Source organism: Polyodon spathula, chromosome 7, assembly GCF_017654505.1.
Source record: "Polyodon spathula isolate WHYD16114869_AA chromosome 7, ASM1765450v1, whole genome shotgun sequence".
Classification (NCBI taxonomy): Eukaryota; Metazoa; Chordata; class Actinopteri; order Acipenseriformes; family Polyodontidae; genus Polyodon; species Polyodon spathula.
Window position 1 is genome coordinate 45,236,779 of NC_054540.1, and position 26,009 is coordinate 45,262,787.

The 26,009-nt window shown below is 40.2% G+C and overlaps 1 protein-coding gene across 1 annotated transcript in view; it reads right to left on the minus strand.

Moving 5' to 3' along the window:
• LOC121318656 (short transient receptor potential channel 5-like) overlaps positions 1-26,009 on the minus strand; it is a 117,442-nt gene that overhangs the window by 16,959 nt on the left and 74,474 nt on the right. Inside the window, exons 5-8 of the mRNA XM_041255562.1 lie at positions 22,504-22,643; positions 14,546-14,868; positions 10,041-10,236; positions 4,373-4,579 (exon numbers count right to left, since the gene is read on the minus strand). Coding sequence (XP_041111496.1) covers positions 4,373-4,579; positions 10,041-10,236; positions 14,546-14,868; positions 22,504-22,643 — 866 coding nt within the window. The remainder of the gene's footprint in view (positions 1-4,372; positions 4,580-10,040; positions 10,237-14,545; positions 14,869-22,503; positions 22,644-26,009) is intronic.

Consider the following 26,009-nt stretch of genomic DNA (forward strand, 5'->3'; position numbering starts at 1 on the left):
TACAGATGTTCAGATAGCCTTTGGCTATAATCCAATAAACTTGTTTTTGTAGTATTTTTAGCCTTCTCTGCACTGTGTGATTTATTACAGGGCTATGAGGACACTCTGGTTATGAAATGGTCATGCAGATAACCTTTTGGCAGCTATAACCTTTTCAGTGCCTTCGATTGGAGGTCTCATCATTGTACTCTCTCAATTTGTGAGGTCATGCATATCTTGTTATATAAAGCTGATAAAAGAAATCAAGCTACAAGAATATACAGTGGCTTGCGAAAGTATTGACCCCCCCCTTGGCATTTTTCCTATTTTGTTGACTTACAACTGGGAATTAAAATAGATTTTTTGGGGGTTTGTATCATTTGATTTACACAACATGCCTACCACTTTGAAGATGCAAAATATTTTTTATTGTGAAACAATTAAGAAATAAGACAAAAAAACAGAAAACTTGAGCGTGCATAAGTATTCACCCCCCCAAAGTCAATACTTTGTAGAGCCACCTTTTGCAGCAATTACAGTTGCAAGTCTCTTGGGGTATGTATCTATAAGCTTGGCACATCTAGCCACTGGGATTTCAAGGCAAAACTGCTCCAGCTCCTTCAAGTTGGATGTGTTCTGCTGGTGTACAGCAATCTTTAAGTCATACCACAGATTCTCAATTGGATTGAGGTCTGGGCTTTGACTAGGCCATTCCAAGACATTTAAATGTTTCCCCTTAAACCACTTGAGTGTTGCTTTAGCAGTATGCTTAGGGTCATTGTCCTGCTGGAAGGTGAACCTCCGTCCCAGTCTCAAATCTCTGGAAGACTGAAACAGGTTTCCCTCAAGAATTTCCCTGTATTTAGCGCCATCCATCATTCCTTCAATTCTGACCAGTTTCCCAGTCCCTGCCGATGAAAAACATCCCCACAGCATGATGCTGCCACCACCATGCTTCACTGTGTGGATGGTGTTCTCGGGGTGATGAGAGGTGTTGGGTTTGCGCCAGACATAGCATTTTCCTTGATGGCCAAAAAGCTCAATTTTAGTCTCATCTGACCAGAGTACCTTCTTCCATATGTTTGGGGAGTCTCCCACATGCCTTTTGGCGAACACCAAACGTTTTTGCTTATTTTTTTCTTTAAGCAATGGCTTTTTTCTGGTCACTCTTCCGTGAAGCCCAGCTCTGTGGAGAGTATGGCTTAAAGTGGTCCTATGGACAGATACTCCAATCTCCGCTGTGGAGCTTTGCAGCTCCTTCAGGGTTATCTTTGGTCTCTTTGTTGCCTCTCTGATTAATGCCCTCCTTGACTGGTCAATGAGTTTTGGTGGGTGGCCCTCTCTTGCTAGGTTTGTTGTGGTGCCATATTCTTTCCATTTTTTAATAATGGCTTTAATGGTGCTCCGTGGGATGTTCAAAGTTTCTGATATTTTTTTATAACCCAACCCTGATCTGTACTTCTCCACAACTTTGTCCCTGACCTGTTTGGAGAGCTCCTTGGTCTTCATGGTGCTGCTTGCTTGGTGGTGCCCCTTGCTTAGTTGTTGCAGACTCTGGGGCCTTTCAGAACAGGTGTATATATACTGAGATCATGTGACAGATCATGTGACACTTAGATTGCACACAGGTGGACTTTATTTAACTAATTATGTGACTTCTGAAGGTAATTGGTTGCACCAGATCTTATTTAGAGGCTTAATAGCAAAGGGGGTGAATACATATGCACGCATCACTTTTCCGTTATTTATTTTTTAGAATTTTTTTAAACAAGTTATTTTTTTCATTTCACTTCAACAATTTGGACTATTTTGTGTATGTCCATTACATGAAATCCCAATAAAAATTTCATTTTAATTCCAGGTTGTAAGGCAACAAAATAGGGAAAATGCCAAGGGGGGTCAATACTTTTGCAAGCCACTGTAAAATGAACACACAACCTCTGCCTGGCCTGGTGAGCTCCCCCTTCCACTTCTTTAGGGAGTTCATCTCAGGAGAGGGAGTAGCCAACTGGGTTTCATGTAGGTGTTAATAGGATGATGTAAACATGCCCTTTTACAGCGGCACAGCAGGGTCATACAAATTATTTTTATTCAGGATGAATACTTTTACTGGGAACTTTACAATTAAATATCGAAACCTTTAGAACCAGTAACCCCAAACTAACAATGCACTTCAGTCAGGTAGAATTTTGGTTTATTTGCCAGTAGAGTGCCTAGCAATTGGTTTGCTACAAATAACATTTCTGAAATCTAGTATAACATTCCTTTTTTTGTCAGTTCTCCTGATGACGTTGAACTGTGAAAAACCAAGCTCGACACAACTTAACCTAAGCTCACTTTTAACCCACCTTGACACTGAACAATTCCCTCAGACTACTACAATAAAACATCAACAATGAGGGATCACAAAGCCAGTGGCTTGAAACCTGATTCCCACCTGGAGAGCTAGCTTCAGGCAACTTTGGTGTTTCAAACCACAGGTCTTCCCTGGCGTGCCGTGCTCCCTCAGCTTTACAGTACATGCTTTATATATTCTATTTAAAAACAATTTTATATATTTGTAATTTAACATTATATATTTGGAACATAAGAAAAAATGCACTGCAGTTAACAGTTGAAAGGGGTGTCAATAAACAAGAGGAAGCAAGACACCAAATTAGAAACCATGTAAGTAATGAGCATGATTAAATTTCGAACCTCCATTGACCTATTCCATGGGAATTTGCTTATAATGAGACTCTATACAATACAAGGACCCCAAAGAACTTCACATACACACATACAAAAAAATAATTAAACCACTACGTTAAAACAACATTTATAAAAACAGAAAATTGGAAAATTGGAAAAACTAAGAGAAAAAGGCGGTTTGTAAAAACAGAACAGTCCAACAAGAACAACACGAATGCAAATGGAATTAAAAAGGATGAAACTCAGATGAAGCGGTAGTCATGGGCTGGGTGAACAGCACGTGATCGGGTTCACCCCCGATGAGGACAGTGTGTGCAAATCATCAATGCAGCAGTACTGAAATCAATGTAACATTCTCCCAACAACCATCAATATAACAGCGCTCTAAAGTTGCTACAAACTGTAAAAGACAACAAAACCCTATTTATATTAATAGAATAATAATTTCTCAAAATATAATATAAATTTCACAAATTATAATTATTTAAATTGTACTGTTCACCTAGTTTATATTCGGCACACACAAAATTTGTCAGTGTTTTTGGTAACACTTTATATTAAGGTGCTGCTTATTAATTTTTTTTATAAATGTATAATATATGCGTAATAACTATGTCAGAGTGTTAATAAAGCATTGTATATTGTTTATAACCATGCAATGGTCATAGACGGAATTACGTTTAAACATCCCAAAGTACAACAGGTGGTTAAAAACTGTCCTCTTTATGAAACTGTAATTCTGTTTATGGCTATTGCATGGTTATAAATCATCAATAATGCTTTATTAACACTTTATAACAGTAAGCATATGTTACATATTTATGAAACATTAATAAGCAGCACCTTAATATAAAGTGTTACCATTTTTTTTTTATTATTATATAACAGTTTAAGATGAGCGTTACACCAGTTTTGTGACTTAGCAGCTGAGCGATGTCTGTGGCACCTCCATTCTGGGTTGTGGTCTCCCTGTTACGACCAGGCCTCATGGTCCAGATCATACTACACATACAAAACACATTGTCTGCAGACCCCATTGACAGGAATTCTGCCAATTGGAACATAAAAAAAAAAAAAAAATGTAAACTAAATGTAAGTGGTATTTCGACGTCATAACCACCTGCCCATTGTGAAAACTGTACATGATGGTTAGTGCTATGGGTCAGGAAGACATACCACTTTGAATTACTAACATATCGGGTGTGGTTTCGAAGTTTTATAGGGGTGGCAATAAATGATGCGCTTGTTGATCTGTGCCTTTGTGACCCCCAAATAACTGTTAGTGAAAATGAAATATAATTTATAATGCTGCACCTATTAAGAGACACATCAATTTAGAGGCACTTATTGTCCAACCAAGTTAGCAATTTCAGGATAAAAATGCAGCACACGTAAAACATTTTATAGTTATAGTTTCAGGTATCTTTTAAGTTAGGCAGAGCAGTTCATAATTTAAGAGCTTGTGTGTGACTTTTTGTTGGTCTGTCTGTATACTTTTCATAGAAGGCCAGTGCTGCACTACGAACACTTGCACACATGAGCACCAAGCCTCTTCATTCAACAACACTGTCTGCCATGATTGCATACTTAAACACCGGGAAAACAAATGTGTTGTGTAATCTTTTTCTATGAACATGAACAATGGACAACATCCTCTATATGTTTGATAATGGTGATATCTATGACAACAATGGTTGCTCACCGTGAATGTCTTGAAGTTCTCATGCTTCTTGTGCTCCTCATCACGACTCTTCCCAGGGCAGAGCTTCCGGTGGAGCCACACGCACAGGTACCAGATGGACTTGGGGCTCACAATGATGTTGAAGGGGGGCGGCAGGGTGCCCCCCTCATCAAAATAGCTCATCCACAGCTTCGTCCGGGCAAACTTCCACTCAATATCTGCGTGGTCCTGCAAACATTCACCAAGACTGTTAGAGCTGTCAAGAGCTGTCCAGCCCCTTGTGCTATCTAACAGGCTAATCAGTGGTGCAGTGCTGTAAGGGATGATGGAGAATAGAGGCCGTGGACATGACAGCGTCCACACACAGCGAGCATCTCAATCCTGACCTGAACACTCCCTGTATGTCATATAGTCCTGCTCCTATCTGCAGCAGTGTTTGTTTTAAGGTTTGGATTACACCAATGTCCACTGGGATCTGAGCAGCTGAATTCAAACCCAGATCTTGCCTATTTCACCACTAGCTCACATTTAACAAACCATGTTGAGAATATCAACTCTGTAGGGGTTTATTGTACAATGAGGTAAAATGTTTAAGAAACAAAGTCAAGTAGATAAACATTTCAGCTAGTGTCTTTATCATATGCCTTTATAAATTTGAGGGGTTAATTATCTAGCCTCTCATTTCTTTCACCTCTGGGGGGCTGGGTTTGACTGGCATTAGTGAAATCCTCATCACAAAATGATCACTATTTAGCACAGACACAGGCCTAGGACTGAATGGCAGGCCAAGCAGGGGTCTCTCTCTCTCTCTCTCCCTCTCTCTCTCTCTCTCTCTCTCTCTCTCTCTCTCTCTCTCTCTCTCTCTCTCTCTCTCTCTCTCTCTCTCTCTCTCTCTCTCCTCTCTCTCTCTCTCTCTCTCTCTGATTGTGGGAGGGGTTGCTGCAAGGAGGGTTTGTGAGCTGTGTGAGAGCGGCAGTGGTGAGCTGTATTGTCATTTACTTATAGATTTATTTATTATATATTTATTAAAAGTTTTTAAAAAAAGTATTCTTTTTGTTATCTTAGTACTTTTTAAACATTTTAGCCAGTGTGTGCCCAAGGATGGGCTGCCACTTCGGTGGATTGGGGGGGCTTGCTAGGCCCCACAGTTTTAAAGTTTTTTCCGAAAATAATGATTCTGATGAAGATGTGCTGCTTGCGGTGGGGCGGGTGGTTGGTTTTGAAAAGATCAAATCCACCTCACGGGTGAACAAAGCTATAGTCATTTTCCTTAACCAAGAAAATCTGGTTAACAAAATTATGGAAGAGGGATTTATGTTGAATGAGTCTTTGGTAACCGTAACATCGTTATCTATGCCTCTTACCAAAGTAATATTGTCAAAAATGTCCCTTTTTATTAATAATTCATTGATCGAAAGAGAGCTTTCAAGATATGGTAAAATAATGTCACCGATCAAAATGATTCCCCTTGGATGTACAAATCCTGAGATTAAACACATCATGTCTTTTAGAAGACAAGTATTTGTACTGCTTGATAACCCGGAAACTCTAAATGTAGCTTGGCGTTTTAATATCGAGGACAGGGATTATGTTGTATTTGCCACCATGGAGGTTTTTAAATGTTTTTCTTGTGGGGAACAGGGGCACTTTAAACAGACCTGCCCCCAAGCTACAAGCTGAAGCAGGGACAAGTAGTAGTGGTGGTGTCGGGGAGGCGGCCAGGGTGGTTCAGAGAGCGGAGAAAGAGAATGGAGGAGCCGGGTACCAGCGCGGCTGCAGCCGAACCGCGGGCTGCAGTGCCGGCCGACACAGACAAGGATGGTGTGTACACTGCTGTTGTAAAAAAAGAAAACTTAAAAAAAGAACATCTCCTGCTGCTGCCGGCCCGGCGGCGGGCAAGGAGGATTCTCTGTGGAGGCCTGTTATGGTCTCTCACGACAGCAGCATAGGGTCTCAACCTTCCGCTGAGGTGGAGCTGAACACCAGATCTGAAGGACAAGAGAAAGACGGGCCTCAACCCATGGTTGTAGTGTCTGAGGACCCGGTGCTGGAAGGGAGCGGTGTTGGTGGGGGATAGACTCGGGGCTCAGGTAGGTCCTGTTGGCATTCCCCCCACTGACGAGACTCCTCAGCCTGCGGGGTCGGTAGCAGAAATGCTGGTGGCTGATGGATATTCTGCAGGCGAGGAAGAGGACGGAGCGGCGGGATCGGACGAGGATGGATGGGAGGGCGGGCTCTCGGACACCTTGTAGCTCTCTGACATTACAGCCAGTCAGATGGGGAAACTGTATTTACTGAAAGATAGCAGTGATTTTCTTGAAAGAACAAAAGGTAAGAGGCGAGTATACATTAAATCCTTCTTCTCAGACCAGAAACTTTTCTTGTGTTCTGCAGACTCAATATTAAGGAAATCGTCTATAAATGAGTTTGAACAGAAAAAAAGGTTCAGCTTAAAAAATATGTCAGCTTAGTTTGGAAAATGTTAGCCACATTTAAACATTTTTAATGGCTAATTTAATTAAGAAAGCTTTTAATTTAACGTGTTTGTTATTTTTGAATAATCTATTTTTTATCAATGAAGAAAATTATTTTAGGCTCTTTTAACATGCACAGGTGCAGAGATTTTAATAAAAGAGCACAATTACTTGATTTTTAAACAGCAAGCGTTCAAACGTGATTTTATTGCAGGAGACACACTCAGACAGCAGTAATCAGTCTCATTGGCAAATGTCACCAGGTCAGTGGATGCAGTGGTCAGTAAGCTAGAGAGAGAGATTGTTGAGTTTGAGAGTCCAAGAAAGGAGACCTCTGTGACCCTGTCTCCTTGATGTGCTCCGATTACAAACTGCTTTCCAAGGCTTTCGCTAATCGCCTAAAGACCAACACTGGATCAGTGGTGCACACAGACCAGTCATACTGTGTGCCCGAGAGATTGATTTTTGATAATTTGTTTTTATTAAGAGATCTTTTTAATGCATCCAAAATCTATAATATTGATTTTGGTTTAATTTCACTTGCTCTCAAAAAGCTTTTGATAGAGTTGACCATGAGTATCTATTTTGTGTTTTAAAAGCTTTTGGTTTTGGCCGTTTTTACTTCTTTTATAAGACTCCTTTATCATAATGTTTTTAGTGTTGTGAAGATTAATAACGGCCTGACTGTCCCCTTCCCTGTGCAGAGGGGGATACGGCAGGGCTGCTCCCTCTCAGGAATGCTCTATGCCCTAATGACCGTAATGGAAGGACACTGCCACTCTAACTGTATTGTCACTAATAATTAGATGAGCTATTTATCACAACTTAAAGGAATTAGACCTCTATATTATACAATTTGATTAGACTTCACAGAAAGAGAGCCACAATGAAAACCAAAACCGCAAACTAGCTGGTGTGTTACTCAGCCTGTGTGTAGGCGAGTGCAGGTGTCTCTGTGATCTGCGCAGAAATGATTGAATTACAGCCACAGCTGCTCTTATTACACAACAGATTGCACATTTAATGGGGTCATGGCACCAGGAACAATTCATACGGTTATTTGAATTTTAAATTAAAGAAAAAAAAAAGTAAGGAAACCTATTAAAAATGAATTCTAGAAAATAATATCCCCTCCGACACTGTAATGAAATGTTAGTGAAGAAACCCAGACTGGAGGTTGTACTGCGGGGGCCATTTCAGTTTCATTCCCCTGAGTGGAATGGAACACATTTAGAGAGGTGTATCAGGGCTAAAGGCACCAGAGTGTCTCTACCACTATGCAATAATTCACCAACATTGAATTATCAAACACAATAAAAAACATAACATTTAAATACCGTAGGCTATTTGTTTGTCTGCTGTGTGTGTCAAGTATATGCAAATCAGTGGTAATTTATAGATGTAAACCCACATTCTTCAACTTTGTTCTCTTCTTCGAAGCTATATTAATGCAGCAGCCTGCACCCAATCTACATTGCTTCAGAATGTTGAAGGACTCTGTGGAAATCACGTTTCTCATCCAGAAATCGAACCTGTTTCGCGTTATTCTTTCACAGCGTTTTTTGCAGCAATTATGCTCAAGTGTGAAAGGTAGTATTCAATTCCATAAGTTCAATTTTCTTAAATGAAAAACGCCGCAAAACATTTGCCTTAAAGGGCTAGTCACACTACAGCATTTTATTCGCTGTGTATTTCATTTTAAAAAAGAAAAACACTCCTGCGTGAATACTAAAATCGGTGCGAATCGGCTAGCATAAAAAACGCAGTGAGAAAAAGCTGTAGTGTGTTTAGCTCTTTAAATCGTGGTTTATCTAAATAGTCAGACAGCTGGAAGCTTGCAGCTCTTATTAGAGAGGTCTCAATATTGAAGCTGTTGCCTTCAACAGGAGCTGAACATGGCATTTTTAACAAGGAGGCCTTAAAGCATGGTTTTACTGTAACCATTTTAAAACATAATGAAAATACTAAAAGAAAGTTAATTTATTCTTGCCCATGCATATTAAATGGCAGACTGAATTCAAAGGGTTTTAATACATTTATTTGCAAGCTTCGTGTTTTATAGAGAAGTGTTATTCCCCACTGGCATGGTATGGGAGTGAGCATGTAATGACTTGGGAGGGCAACAGTTTAAACTAATGTAATGAATAGATGTGTATGAGGAGCCTGCTTCATTTAGTTAAGTGGTTCCTCTCCCCCTCCTGCTGCTGGTGACTCAAGCCCTGTGTGATGGATAGGATGGTGTCTGTTTTCACACATGATGACTGATGAGTTGTTGATGAATGGCATGGAACTAGAAGAACACACAGCATTTACACTCCCAGCTCTGTGTCTCTCTGTCATACACAAATCAGCTTGTCTTTGACACATCCTGTGTCTCTGGACGTCACACACAATCTGTTTCTTTGTCTATCTGTCATTCTGTCCATCCGTCACACACACACCCCTCCTGTCGGTCTCAATCTCCCCTGCTGACTCACACAATCTGTCTACTGTCAAAAGAAATACAAAAATAGTGACCAAATGCAGAAGATCACTGGTCTAAATCAAAGTGAAAGTGTAGCTTCTGTCACTCTCAGGATGTAAACACAATGGGCTATATACAGAGCTATTTACGTCATTAGCATGCTTAGTTTTTCAGATTTTAAAAACACACGCGCAGTCATTTTAATGTAGGTGCTTGTGGGTATTATAAAGTTGTTTCTTATTTATTTTAGATTTGTAGTTGGTGTTTTTTCTTTCAGACAAAAAATTCAGTAATGAATATTTCTAAGAATTTAGCACAATACTGCAGTGAGCTGGAAGTGCAAATGCAATGCTGTACTCACTGCAGTGAACTGGAAGTGTAAATGCAATGCTGTACTCACTGCAGTGAGCTTGAAGTGTAAATGCAGTGCTGTACTCAGTGCAGTGAACTGGAAGTGTAAATGCAATACTGTACTCAGTGCAGTGAACTGCAAGTGTAAATGCAATGCTGTACTCGCTGCAGTGAGCTGGGAGTGTAAATGCAATGCTGTACTCACTGCAGTGAGCTGGAAGTGTAAATGCAATGCTGTACTCACTGCCGTGAGCTGGGAGTGTAAATGCAATGCTGTACTCACTGCAGTGAGCTGGGAGTGTAAATGCAATGCTGTACTCACTGCAGTGAGCTGGGAGTGTAAATGCAATGCTGTACTCACTGCAGTGAGCTGGGAGTGTAAATGCAATGCTGTACTCACTGCAATAAGCTGGTAGGAGTTGTTCATCATGGCTATCAGCATGTTGAGCAGCACCACAAGAGAGATCACGTTGTACGTGCCAAACATGGTGGCGCCAACAAATTCCGTAAACTCGTGTCGGGCTTTCACATTGGTGACGTAGAGATTCAGCAAACCAAACACAGACCAGAACAGGGACTGCAGGGTCTCAAATAGCCTGAAAGACAAACAGCCCTCATGAGAAACCTCATATTCAATTTTCTGAATTCAAAATTCAACTTTACTGGCTACAGTCTCAGTTCATTTTTCTGTGGGATTGCAAAGGTTAATACATGTTATTAACTGAACTCCACCTCCAGGGCTGTACAAAACTAGAGCCATTAGGATCACCATCATACACCAGGTACTATACAGTCTGACATACAGTATGGATGGACAGTTTGTTCCACATAACCCCACATTCTGATAATCTCAATAGAAAATGCTAATAAATGTTATCACAATTGAAAAACCTGTTGTATGATATACGTAGACATAAAGATATATTCCCCAATGCACGTGCATCCCCAGCATTCGATTAATGGATTTATGGTAAGCGGCATTCTCTGCATAACATTTTATATAACTAATGTCAGACACATTGCACAGAACAGGTACTTGCAGCAGTGCAATAAAACATTGGGACAAATTGTTGAGTTTCTTCGGGGGGCCTTTTTGAAGCTGTTTTTAAATATTTATAAAGCCAATCCTGAGGGAAAATATGTATATTGAAATGTCACAGACAAATAGCACTAAAAAGAGAAGACATGCTTTTGACTTTTCATTATGATACAGCCTCTGATAGGCGGCACATGGTTTATATACAGACGGGACGGGGCAGGATTTATTGAAGTGCCTCGAACAATCCATCAAACCGTGACTGTAACACAAACCTGACTGACAAAATAACCCTAGGGTATCGGCATTAGCATACAATCAATAGTGGCATTGTTCCCTTGTGCTGTAAGATATGCATAACCTATACTGCTGTAATATTTGATGGGCAAATGGTTAGATTATGATTGTACCTATACTGTACAAAGTCATAACTCACTGTCCCGACATGACAAAATCCTAATCCTAATTATGATGTCAAAGTAGACGTTATGACTTTCCCTGTCAATCACCTGCTGTAAACAGTGTGAGCTACTGATGAGATGTCTACGGGGTCACCAGTTTCATAAGTTACTTAAACAATCAATGAGTGAAAAACTTTGATACAGAACCAAGAATACAGTGGCTTGAGAAAGTATTGACCCCCCTTGGCATTTTTCCTATTTTGTTGCCTTACAACCTGCAATTAAAATGGATTTTAATTTAGATTTCATGTAATGGACATACACAAAATAGTCCAAATTGGTGAAGTAAAATGAAAAAAGTAACTTGTTTAAAAAAATTCTAAAAAATAAATAACTGAAAAGTGGTGCGTGCATACGTATTCACCCCCTTTGCTATTAAGCCTCTAAATAAGATCTGGTGCAACCAATTACCTTCAGAAGTCACATAATTAGTTAAATAAAGTCCACCTGTGTGCAATCTAAATGTCACATCATCTGTCACATGATCTCAGTATATATACACCTGTTCTGAAAGGCCCCAGAGTCTGCAACACCACTAAGCAAGGGGCACCACCAAGCAAGAGGCACCATGAAGACCAAGAATCTCTCCAAACAGGTCAGGGACAAAGTTATGGAGAAGTACAGATCAGGGTTGGGCTATAAAAAAATATCTGAAACTTTGAACATCCCACGGAGCACCATTAAAGCCATTATTAAAAAATGGAAAGAATATGGCACCACAACAAACCTGGCAAGAGAGGGCCGCCCACCAATACTCACGGACCAGGTGAGAGCATTAATCAGAGAGGCAACAAAGAGACCAAAGATAACCCTGAAGGAGCTGCAAAGCTCCACAGCGGAGATTGGAGTATCTGTCCATAGGACCACTTTAAGCCGTACACTCCACAGAGCTGGGCTTTACGGAAGAGTGACCAGAAAAAAGCCATTGCTTAAAGAAAAAAATAAGCAAACACGTTTGATGTTCGCCAAAAGGCATGTGAGAGACTCCCCAAACATATGGAAGAAGGTACTCTGGTCAGATGAGACTAAAATTGAGCTTGTTGGCCATCAAGGAAAATGCTATGTCTGGCACAAACCCAACACCTCTCATCACCCCGAGAACACCATCCCCACAGTGAAGCATGGTGGTGGCAGCATCATGCTGTGGGGATGTTTTTCATCAGCAGGGACTGGGAAACTGGTCAGAATTGAAGGAATGATGGATGGCGCTAACTACAGGGAAATTCTTGAGGGAAACCTGTTTCAGTCTTCCAGAGATTTGAGACTGGGACGGAGGTTCACCGTCCAGCAGGACAATGACCCTAAGCATACTGCTAAAGCAACACTCGAGTGGTTTAAGGGGAAACATTTAAATGTCTTGGAATGGCCTAGTCAAAGCCCAGACCTCAATCCAATTGAGAATCTGTGATATGACTTAAAGATGGCTGTACACCAGCGGAACCCATCCAACTTGAAGGAGCTGGAGCAGTTTTGCCTTGAAGAATGGGCAAAAATCCCAGTGGCTAGATGTGCCAAGCTTATAGATACATACCCCAAGAGACTTGCATCTGTAATTGCTGCAAAAGGTGGCTCTACAAGTATTGACTTTGGGGGGGTGAATACTTATGCACGCTCAAGTTTTCTGTTTTTTTGTCTTATTTCTTAATTGTTTCACAATAAAAAATATTTTGCATCTTCAAAGTGGTAGGCATGTTATGTAAATCAAATGATACAAACCCCCAAAAAATCCATTTTAATTCCCAATTATAAGGCAACAAAATAGGAAAAATACCAAGGGGGGTCAATACTTTCGCAAGCCAATGTATACTGAGATCATGTGACAGATCATGTGACACTTAGATTGCACACAGGTGGACTTTATTTAACTAATTATGTGACTTCTGAAGGTAACTGGTTGCACCAGATCTTATTTAGAGGCTTAATAGCAAAGGGGGTGAATACATATGCACGCACCACTTTTCCGTTATTTATTTTCTTATAATTTTTTTAAACAAGTTATTTTTTTCATTTTACTAAACCAACTTGGACTATTTTGTGTATGTCCATTACATGAAATCCAAATAAAAATCCATTTTAATTCCAGGTTGTAAGGCAACAAAATAGGGAAAATGCCAAGGGGGGTGAATACTTTCGCAAACCATTGTATTAGACTGGTGAAGGAGGCTGTTTCACCACAATATATGCACCCTGAAGCTATAGTTATTATATGACAAAAGTGTGGGTGTTTATTTCTTGCATTTAGAAATATTTACAATTTGATATTAAAAGTGTTACATACAGTATAAGTTAATATGTTGTGTGTGGGGTGTTGTGTTAATATGTTGTGTGTGGGGTGTTGTGTTAATATGTTGTGTGTGGGGTGTCTAATTGTTATAAGTGATTTAATCGTGTGTAGTTTGGGCAAATCTGCTTAAACTGGGACAAATGATGTCTCTTTCACGCATGACAATCACAAAAATAAAGATTTTAGACAAAGAATATGTTGTTTTTTTTTACTTTAGTATTGCACATATTGTCTTGTTTGTTTATATGTCTTATAGCTTGATTCTGAATATGTTTATATGATTTTTTATAATTATAGAATATCTATTCAGGGTTAATGTTATCCTTCAGTAAATTCCACCCTATGTTATTATGTGTTGTGTTTTCACCTTTCCAGTATTGTGCTAAAGTGTTTTGACAGTAAGTAGAGAGGACTATGCAATTATAGTGTCCTTTTGTTATTGCTGTGATCTATACTTTGATATCTCGCTGTTTTAAGGTCCTGGTTCAGTTAAGTACCACTTGCGTTTCAGTTTGATTTCAACCCAGTCAGTCATCCGGGTCTTTATGACGTTTGTTTATCCAGACTGTACTGTATCGTTTTAATCACAGCATAACAGGATTGGGAATTGCAAAGTGAATGTCAGAGATTCCACTTGTCATATCCTGGTAAAGTAATGTGACTTTGTTGATTCCAAAGGGAAAACTGAACATAGGTACATATAGAAACGAGAGAAGGCCACTTGCCTCATCTAAGCTCGTCCAGTACATAGCATTTGATTGACCTCAAAACTTTGTCAAGTTGGAGCCCATTGATTGTGCATCAAGCACATAAGCAGGTCATTATGTGTGCTATTGGTTTCCTGCAGTATACATTGAGAAGACATTGTTCTGTTTCTCACAGTGGATATTATGTGTGCTATTGGCTTCCTGAAGTATACATTGAGAAGGTGTTGTTCTGTTTCTCACAGTGGATATTATGTGTGCTATTGGTTTCCTGCAGTACCTACGTTGAGAAGATGTTGTTCTGTTTCTCACAGTGGATATTATGTGTGCTATTGGTTTCCTGAAGTATACATTGAGAAGGTGTTGTTCTGTTTCTCACAGTGGATATTATGTGTGCTATTGTTTTCCTGCAGTACCTACGTTGAGAAGGCGTTGTTCTGTTTCTCACAGCGGATGCCCTTGCAGTTATGGGGCTCCTCTGCAGCGCTGGTCTCATAGTAGAAGTACAGCTGGTTGAGGCCATTGGCGAATGCGAGCAGCACCAGGCAGTAGATGAAGAGGAACTTGAGGATGTCCAGCAGCATGCGGCCCAGCGAGATCTGTAGAGGCCCCAGGTGGGAGTTGGCAGTGAACAGGGAGATGAGCCGCAGGGAACTGAAGATATTGGCAATGGCAAACAGGGCCTCTGCGATCAGGGTGGGGTGCCACATCTCCCACTCCTCCCGTGGACGAGAGCCGTTGTACTGGGGAAAGAAGCAGCGAGATGCATTTATAATGAACGTTTAAGAAATTTGAAACAAAAAAACCACAACAGCAACAATTCACTTTTCTACAGTGCCTTTCATCTCAAGGAACCCAAAGAGCTTCACGCACACACACAAAAAGAACAATTAACCATTAAATTAAAAACAATCTGATACAGAATTTGATAAATATATATATATATATATATATATATATATATATATATATATATATATATATATATATATAAAATCTCAAATGTGGTTTTAATTGTAAAAAAGCTAGTTTGTAGAAATTGAACAAATATGACTGTCATGAAATTGGAATTTTAAAATAGAACAGAAAGACAATGTAGTTTTGATTGTAAAATAGGAAACCTAAGATAAAAAAGCTGAGGTAAGTTTTCAATCTTGACTTAAAAACAGTAAGAGTCCGAGCTTCCCTGACAGAAGGCAGACCATTCTATTATTTAAGAGCTTTACAAGAACAGCTTTTATGAATGGTATAAAGGAGTAAAAAAAACAAACAAAAAACTAAACAGCATTTCCCATTGATTTGTCACAATTTAAACAAATATAAATAAACTCCCTATAAATGACTGATTGTCAATTGAAAATGCATAGCTTTTAAAAAGGCTGTGTAAACTTTCAAAACTAAACAGCATTTTACTGTCGACATGTGTCTTGCACTGCTTTGTTGCACTGTGAAAACAAATCAGATGTACAAATGTTTCAGCCAGTGCCATTGTCAGTGTTGCCGATAAGACTGCGTATCATTTAGTGAAGGACTTTTTCTATACCAGTGCTGTCATTTACTTATACATTCACCGTTTGGGGGGAAAAAGAAGACCACCTTAAAATATAGTAATAAATAAAACATAAATGCCAAGTAAGTTTTGTGATAAGGTAATAGGCTTAAACAATTTACTCCACAGGCTTAGATGTTTAACCATAGATACAGCCATGAAAGCCCTTCTAGTTTTTCACTGATCGGTTTACATGTATATACAGTATGTGGGGGGAAAATATGCTCAATGCTCTTTTCATTTCTACACTGTGAACAAAGATTTTATTGCTCTGTATATTTTCATTTACATTTCATATAAACAGATTTGCGCTGATGATCATATGGTCTGATTGCAGCTAGCAAGACCATTGACCAACGGCACAGGATGTGTTTAGGCAGCACAAAGCAGTAACTTTAAATCTATTGTGTTGTATTAAAAAATCTAAATTGTAAAGTAAAACAAATTAAAAAATTTTTTTAAAAAAAGCAAGCAACAAGAGATTGTCAGCCATGATTATTTCTCCTTTAATTTCCAACTCTTGTTAGGATTTCCAATTCTGAACACACTGGAGGTGCCTAACAGGCACCTGCAAGGCTGGCTGGGCATAGCAATATCCACTTTGCTTTATTTTCTAAAGTATCAGTAAACTGCCTCAGGTGCAGAGAAAGGAAACAGAATGCATGAGTGCTATGTTTGAGAAGTAGCATTGTGTTTACACTCCCGGCTCATTGCAGTGAGACAATTGTTTTTTCAGGAATGCACGGCTGCCTTTATCCGTTGCCCTCCTTGTTTGATTTAGTGGCTTGCATTGTGTGGGTCTGAGAGGGCAGTCATGTCAAACCAATGGCTTAAACACACTGTAGGGCTCGGCTGACAAACACGGTGAGCAGTGTCTCTCTTTGAGCCAGAGCTCTTGGAGCAGCTCGCAGTATATCTATGCCTCTGAGCTTTGCTTGAAGTGACACACAAATGGACATGCATATATACTCATGCATAGACACCCACTACCCCCCAACATGTTGTAGGGTCGACAAATTTTCAGCAGCAGATAGTTAGAATGCTTTACAAAAGCATCTGAAATGAATCAATGTATTTGTTACGACTGTAAATGGATTAATTTCAGATGTTTTGCTATTGACTGATACTTGTAATTGCTAACACTGCACTGAGTCAGCTGCATTTTATTATCATTTTTACTTTATGTTACTGTTTTGTTTGTGATGTTATTGTTATACTTTATGTATGTATTGTGTAGCTGTTCTAACAGCATTGGATGCTACCTGTCGTTTTTGCAGTAGTTTGAGCCTTCTTGGCCAGGGCAGCATTGTAAATCAGAACTGGTCTGGTTAAATACAGGTGATTGATCAATTGAATAAATAACAGGATGCAGATTCATCTGCTGATAAAAATCCCCTGAAACATCTGTGGCTCGTGAGGTGTGTACACATAAACTTGACTTCACACAATGTGAAAGCAGCAACTGGTGTGTGCTTAACATCCTGCTCAAGTCAGGGGTTTTCAGCCAGGGGTACGCAGGATGCTCAGAAATGCAAAACTAAAAATTAAAGTTAAAGATCTTGATAATGATCTTGAATTGATATTAGGGTGGGTGAAGCAGGTGTCTTGTGATTCTGCCTATGGAGAGCTCTGTGCTGCTCATGAACTTTGCAGTTTTCAACTCACAATTAAATACAGTAGTAATCAGCGTTATCTCTGCTGATCGGTCTCTAGAGAGCTGCTCTTTCCTGCTTGTGCTGGGTGCTGGCTGTGTGTTTTCTTATGGTTTGTTGATGTCACTTCGGGCTGTGTTGTTAGTTCTGCTGCTCTGTATGTGTGGACCTGCCTTTGCTATCCCTCGTCGCTGGTGCCTTTCTGAGAGGAGTTCCTGGTTTTGCAGTGGCTGGCTTGGTTTCTCATTGTTTTTCAACTGTGGATCTCCTATCTCTGGCCCTCTCGAACTGGTCATCTCCACTATGGTTTTAAGGTACTCTCTTTTTCTACTATTGCATTATAAACAAAACTTTGTAGACCCAGATATATACATCACAGCCTTGCACGCAGTCTTATCACGACTTCTTTGAACTTTGTCTGTCGGCCCCTGTTTCAGAGGCGAACTGTTTCCTCTCGGACTGAAATTAACGTTAAAAACTGTCAATTCTCGAACATTCGTCTCTCAACAACTGTGCTTCTGTGTGTCCAGTTAGATTTGCTTTGTTTAACATGCGCTCTCTAAATAACAAAGCACTACTTCTAAATTACTTTATTAATAACAAGGCTCTTGACTATTTGTGCCTGACTGAAACCTGGCACAATCAGATTATACCCCCTGGCTTTGGGCTGTTTGAAAAATGCTGCTTTGTGGGCCGTGGTGGTGGCCTGAGCCCTACTCTTACTCCCAACTACACTTCATTCGAGTGCCTGGTTCTAAAAGTCTCTGCTCCCCAGCCCTTGGTTGTTATTACTGTCTACAGACCTCCTAAACACAATGCTGCCTTTCTAGGTGAATTTTCTGATCTGTTATCTTTGTTGTGCTTTAAGTTTGACAAGATTGTAATTCTAGGTGATTTTAATATTCACATTGACTCTGATCACTGTTACTAGCATGGGGTTTTCTAACCCTCTTGGACTGTTTTGGCCTTAAGCAGACAGTCCATGCTGCAACTCACAACAAAGGTCACATACTGGATTTAATTATCACTTACTTTTATCACTACTTTTCAAATATTATTTCTAATAATCAATCAAGATAATCCTAGACACTTGTTCTCTAATATTGAGAGACTGTTAAAGCCTAACTATCCCTCCCCATTACTGGCTTCACATCAGCTATGCATAGTTTCTTCGAGTCTAAGATTGACACTATTCGCTTAAACATTAGTACCTCTTCTCAGACTCCTCCTGCACAGGCTCTCGGTCTGTCTGGCTTGGTGGGGTCCTTTATATTTTGATCTTCATATGAGAGCCACCTGTTGTCTATTGGATCCTATCCCCTCTCTTCTTTTTCAGTCCTGTTTTGAGCTACTCTGCACCTTGGTGTTAATTATTATAAATGAGTCCCCGAGTTCTGGTGTGGTTCCGGTTGCTTTTAAAACTGCTGCAGTAACGCCTGTTCCTAAAAAACCTCATATGTACTTGGATAATCTTAATAATTTTGCCCCATTTCCCCACGGGCAAATTCATGCCCGCGAAGCCAGGCCATCGTGCTCGCGGCAGCTGTTCTTAAATTATGGTTTGTGAACACATTTCTGGCGGGTCGTAGCGTGGGAAAATAATGAAAGCTTTAATCATTTTTTCCAACAAAAGTGCCACATCAGTCTGTTAATAGTGCTGCTTGCTTATGCTGTACTTCTACATAAGTGACATTTTTTTCTGAATGGCTTTTGCGATATGATCAACCAATTGAACACCTGCATTGTCTCTGTGGTAGCCCAATCATAAGTTAGCTGCGTGGGATATAAACTGTGTCTGTTTCAGGTGCAGGTACTGACGGTAAGTTTAACCAATAGGAGAGTCAAATATCTGCCAAGTTTTATGCAGCTGTCAAATCATAAGCAAGCAGAAGCCGTTCACTGTATTCTGCATGAAAATTGAAGGCAAGTGAGTAGCTAATGGGAAAGTGAAAGATCTGACAGTTGTCCAATCATTCGTGAGCAGAGGCAGGGTGTTAATATGCCTGGTAAGCATTGAATTTCGCTGACTGTTATTGAGAAAAATAATACATTTCAGTATTTAGAATTTAATTTTCTATCTCTGTATATTTTTTAATTTCACCACATAAGGGAAACACCTCAGTATATTTAGTTACAAATCCACTATCTGATTAATTGTGCTGGAGATCAGCAATCTTTAAAACAGAGTAGTGTTGACAAATTTGTCAAAATGAAATAAAGCGAGATGCTAGCTACACTTTTTTTTATTTTACTTTATTCACGGTTATCTGTGTAAACATGCTATTTAAAAAATATTTGCATTGTTTATTATATGTAATTAATTTAACTAATAAGTGCAGCATGCATAATTACTACCTGAGACTTGGCCTTATTAGAGAGAGCCAAGAATAACCCCACTAAAACTCTATATAAAAGATATATATATATATATATATTATATAATTATATATATATATATATATATAATATATATATATTAGAACTATATAGTATATATATATATATATATGTCACGAGAAGGCAGTGTGTAAGAACCTTGCAATAGTTAGCGTGCCTGCAAACAGCCAAGTGAGATCAATTTACGCCCATGCCAAAATTACTTTGAGGACCACTGTTCTAGAATGAGCTGTTACTAGGTAATAAAACTGGCATCTCATTGCTAACAAACTTTTTGAACCCTTTCAATCTGGCTTTCGGCATCTTCATAGCACTGAGAAAGTCACTAATGATCTGTTGATGGCTGCTGACTCAGGTGCTTTATCAATTTTAATCCTCTTGGATTTTAGTGCGGCATTTGACACAGTAAATCACGAGATCCTATTTGATAGATTAGAGAGTTCATTTGGTGTTTCTGGCACTGCCCTTAACTGGTTTAGATCATATCTAACAGGACGTCAACAATCTCCATGGTTGGGTTTAGTTCTGAGGTTGGGCCAATAATTTCTGGTGTCTCGCAAGACTCTATTCTCAGCCCCCTGTTACTTAGTATTTATATGTTTCCCCTCGGCCACATTTTAAGGTCTCAAGGCATACATTATCATTTTTACGCAGACTATACTCAAATCTATACTTATTCTAAACCTGACATCAATGTTGCTGTCTCTGCCCTAACTGCCTGTATCTCTGATACAAAAAGATGGATGTCACAAAATTTTTTACACCTTAACTGTGACAAGACTGAGGCAATGCTGTTAGGTACTCCCTGCCAGCTGAGTAAAACCAGTACTATAAATCTGTCTGTTGATGGAACCATGCTTGAGTTCAGATCTAAGATGAAAAATCTGGGTGTAATTTTCGACCCTGGGTTAACTTTTGAATCGCATGTGCTGAATACTGTCAAGGTTTCTTTTTTCACCTTAGAAATATTGTAGACTGCATCCCATGCTTTCTCTACCTGCCGATGAAAAACTGGTTCATGCTTTTGTTTTCTCCAGGATCTATTACTGAAACAACCTGCTCGCTGGTGTCTAATAGCATCCTCACTAAAATTCAAATCGTTCAAAATTCTGCAGCCAAAGTTTTGTCTCGGTCCCGCTCAAGAGATCACATCATTCCTGTCTTGGAGGCCTTGCACTGCCTGCCTATCAGGTTTAGAATTGATTTTAAAATTTTATTGCTGACATATAAGGCTCTTCATGGGCTAGCTCTGACTTATCTGTCAGATCTTTAATCTTTTTACACTCCCACTCGCAACCTCCAAAACAAAAATGAAGGAAGAAAGCACAAAAGAGTTTACAGAAAGTGCAAAGCCACAGACCATGTCCCTTTTGGATATTTTTTATGTTGGCTCAACTACGCTGAGGTAGTAAGTAAACAGTAACTTGAAAAACAGTCCCAAATTGTTGTGACATAAATTATATATTAAATAAAAAGGGAAACATCAATTTATTGATCAGATTGTACTGCCTCTTTTTGCATCTAAGGTACTATTCAGTAGAGAGAAAATTGCAATGGGGCACTTGAGCTGAAACCTCCAGGCAGAAGGGGTACAGTTTTAAATAAAGGTTGAAAAACACTGCTCTATGTAATTTAGCCATGTGGTTTTCCAAACGCTCTGTACTTCACCACAGAAACACCTGTGTGCAAATAACTTTTTCTAAGTACCTGATTTATCATCCTATTTTTTTTATTATTATTATTATTATTTAGTCCCCAATTATTTTACCCCTAATTATCTTCCAAATTTAAAATGTCCAATAATTTTTTCCTCACCTCAGCAACTTCCCAAGCAGCTCAGGAGAACTGAAGGTTCAGTGGGCGTCCTCCAATCCCACAACCAAGCCAGTTTCCTATTTTACACTCAGAAACTCAAGAGCAGATGTCAAAGAGCTCTAGGCCTCTAGAGGACAAAGACCAGCCCTGCAGGTGTCTGCCTGAGCTCATTAGATGCCTGTCCGGTAGGGTCCACTGTTGTGCACTGAGGAGAAACAGTCCCTGATGGTTTTGCTTCCCTAACCCATGGCAGCACCAAAGTCAATATGACGCTCCCTCCAGAATACCTAGCAAAGACCGACAACTTCACACAACCAGGACACAAATCTGCACTCCCCTGACTATGTGACTCACCCTGCACTCCACAAGGCCATGCTTTTCCCAGGTGAGATCTTTGGGGACCCCTGCGCTCCCCTGACTATGTGACTCACCCTGCACTCCACAAGGCCATGCTTTTCCCAGGGGAGATCTTCAGGGACCCCTGCGCTCCCCTGACTGTATGACTCATCCTGCACACCTCAACGTGGCCATGCTTTTCCCAGGGTAGATCTTCAGGGACCCCTGCGCTCCCCTGACTGTGTGACTCATCCTGCACACCTCACCTTGGCCATGCTTTTCCCAGGTGAGATCTTTGGGGACCCCTGCGCGCCCCTGACTCTATGACTCATCCTGCACACCTCACCGTGGTCATGCTTTTCCCAAGTGAGATCTTCGGGGACCCCTGTGCTCCCCTGACTGTATGACTCATCCTGCACACCTCACCATGGCCATGCTTTTCCCAGGTGAGCTACTTGGGGATCCCATGATTTATGTTTTCTACTAGAAAATGTATTATGCACTTCTTAGTATTAAAAGTGAAGTACTGTATAATACCTGATTCATTTTCCACAAAAGTTGAAGAATTTAACCTGACTTAGATTAATCTTTATTCAGTTGGAACCCTTACCATAAATAACATTTTTTACCTTGACATATGCAACAATCTTTAATGAGATGGTGGCGAGATACAGGGAGTTCATTGCGAAATCCATCAGGTTCCACCAGTCATGGACATACTCGGTGAACCCCCCGTCCCACATTTCTTTAATTTCAGCCCAGATGAATCCTGAAAGCAAAAAAGAGAGCTGTGCTATTGAAAGAAGAAGGGGAAGCAGCATACATTTCATATATTTAATACCACCATGTATGCAACATTTCCCTTGATGTCACTGTGTATTCCAGTGCATACAACAATTTTCTCAGAAGAACTCATTGTGTTACATTATCCAGTCTGCTGCTGCACCATCTGTGATTTACTTTGTCTCATAGCTTATCTAGTTTGTACCAGTGGTATTACGAGTCTAATATGAAAACCAGCGTATTCAAAGAAGCAGTTCTGTATAAACAAATACATGTTACCAAAAATAGCAGCTTTCTAAAAAAAAAAAAAAATACTGATAGACGACTGCAAAATGTGAATCATCTTGGTCTGCAAAGAAATGCAAAGTCGTTGTACAGGTTTTAAGGTGACATAAATAAACTGACTCGTCAGCTGAAAAAATAAATGCATTAACAAAATATAATGAATTTCACTTTTCCCTTCGCCCTGTTTATAACTACAGTGCCCTGAAGTCATATTCAATAGAATTCCTTGGCTTCTGTTTGCTGCATTCTTCATTACTACATCCTGATGCGCTCTTGCCACTGTGTCATAAGAGGCAAATATTAACTCAGTCCTGCTAAGTTATTTGAAAAGCTAGCTAGGTTGCGGTTAGACAGGACTCCATTCAGAAAACTTGAATTTGGTAGTAATAAGAAGTCTGTTTTAAGGCAATAAACAGTATAATACAATATTTATAAACTGCAAGATTCTAGAGCAGAGGTGTCCAGTCACTTTCCTGCAGGGCCATTCCACTCCAGGTTTAACAGGTGAAATTATCTAATTAACTGCATCAGGGTTTGGATGGAAGTTTGATTGGGCTAATGAAACAGTTTAGAACATGACTGGAACAAAGACCAGGAGTGGAAGGGCCAACTTTGGGCACCCCTGTTCTAGAGTATCCCCACACAGCTCTGAGAGAGAGAGAGAGAGATCTGGGAGAGGTCTAGACAGAGATGCACTTCATGTTACACTGCTCCCAATACAAACAAAGCAAGGACAACTTTTATTCCCCAAATCAGCCAATCAAGCCACAGAATTCAATTGGAGAAAATATCAGTCCTGTTGGGATAAAAGCAACACAGCAGAGCTCGCTGCCCAATATGTAGCCACCTGCCAAAACCTGAGAGAGAGAGACAGCCTAGACACTCTGCATGAGAACCAGACATTATTGTTCATGGTTGATACTGTAAATATGGGAGTGGTGGGGGTGGTAATGAAGGTAGGTGTTTAGGGGAGGGAGGTGGGAGGGAAGGGCAAAAGGAAGGGAGGAACAGGGGGTTTATCTGTTTGCATTGCGTCTCTATTGATGTTTCTTGTTTAAGTGCTTTGGCAAAACCTAATTTTATTTTGTCATGCCAATAAAGTATTTTTGAATTAGAGAGAGAGAGAGAGCTGGACTGCAAGCTAATCTAATAGACAGAAACATACTGCTTTCTGTAAGTCAGATCAGAAATCAATTATTCAAGATGCAAAATGGATATTTTCTTATACAGTTAATAGCCACACTTATGTTAAATTAATCAAGTTATCAAGAGACACATACATGACTTATACCCTCTCATACTTCCATTTGAAAATGAAAGGTTTTTTTTGATAAATGGTTTTCAGATTATCCAAATTCCGCTTCTTATTTCAGTTATTTATATTGAAGTTCATCCAAATGTTATCTTGCTTATGGAGCAAATATTATATAAGAGACTTTTAAGATCCTTTATTAAATCATTGCAATTAAAATCCATTCAATAACAATAACAAGGTAAAACACAACACAATTAAGATACTTGCTGGCTCCGGGGATCAGCTGAAACCTCCCCGGCACAGCAGCATAAAATCCTAAAAAACATCATGTTCTTCCTTAAAAATAGATTTTAACTAAATAAAAGCCCTCTTCCTCACCTAAACCTGTGGATAAAAAAAAAAAACTATAGGGAAAAATGGGTCCCCTCCCTGATCTGACCCCCCCCAGCTAGCCTCTCCCCCAAAGCCTCCTTGAGTTTTAGGGAGAGAGAGTGCTTCAGATCATTAATTGTTCTCTCAGCAAAGCCTCTCCGAGCGCCAGCCTTCCACCCGGCAAGCTGAGCCATTGAGATCCAACAGGGATGGCCTGACTCAATCAGGTGAGGCAGCTGGGTTGCATCGGCCTTGACAAAACTGGCACACAGCACCCCCGACTGAAAAAAAATTAATGGGAAAAAAGGGATTAAAGAAGAGGGGCTCCTCTAGTAATGACTACCCTGTCTCTGACCCCTCCTACCTCTCCACTCTTACTATCTGCCACATTTTAAAAACATTAACATAAAAAGAGGGGAGACCTTTCCCAGTGGGGGGTCCAGACACGCCAGCTTGTGCCATAACATGGAGGCCACCAAATTATTGATGACCAGGACCCTCCCCTTGAATGACAGCAGAGCCAGCAGCCACTGCCAGCTGTGCAGCAACCCCCTCACCTTATCCACCAGGCCCTCCCAGTTCCTTTTGCATGAACAGCTCTGTCCCAAAGAACACCCCTTAATATTAATGAACACACCTTAATCCCAGACCTGTCCCACTGGAGGGCCTGAGGCATTGTGGGGGGAGGGGGGGAGGATTGGGGGTCTCATGCCAACTGCCTGGCAGGAAGGTGTTGCATTTTGCCCAGATTATCCATGCTGACAATGCTCTCTGAAACACTGCCAAGCTCTCCTTCAGGGCCTGGACATCCCCATTACTGCACACAAACACGTTCACATCATCAGCGTAGGCCGATACTTTCACGGATACAGGGATGGGTGAGGCAGGCACCGACCACCCAGACAACCTGCCCCTCAGAAGATGCAACAGTGGCTCTATAGACAACGAATACAGCATGTCAGACAGACAGAAGCCCTGTCTAATTTCCCTGCTCACAGAGAAAGGTTTGCTCAACTCATTATTAATCTTTAAAACACTAAAAAATCCCCCATTAAAATGACATGTTTCACTCAAAGTTCAGAAATCTCTAATTAAAAACAGATTATCAAAAATAGATCTTCCTGTTTTACAATAACTTTGATCTTTGTGTATTACAGTACGTACACATTTTTTAATTTCAAGACATTTGGAAATTGGCACATAACAGCAAAACAGGTCTCCGGTTCTTTAAAAGGCAGAGGTCTCCTTTCTTGGGCAGCAGTGTGATCACTGCCCTGTGGCAGCTGAGAGGCAGTTCTTTTCTCTCCAGACTCTCCTTCAGCACCTGGAAAAAGTCCTCCTCGATCACTGCCCAAAACGCACCTTCCCACTGGAAAGCTGTGTCATTGCAGTGGTCAGTTTCTCGAAGGTCAGATCTGTATCCAGTCCACTCTGCTCCTC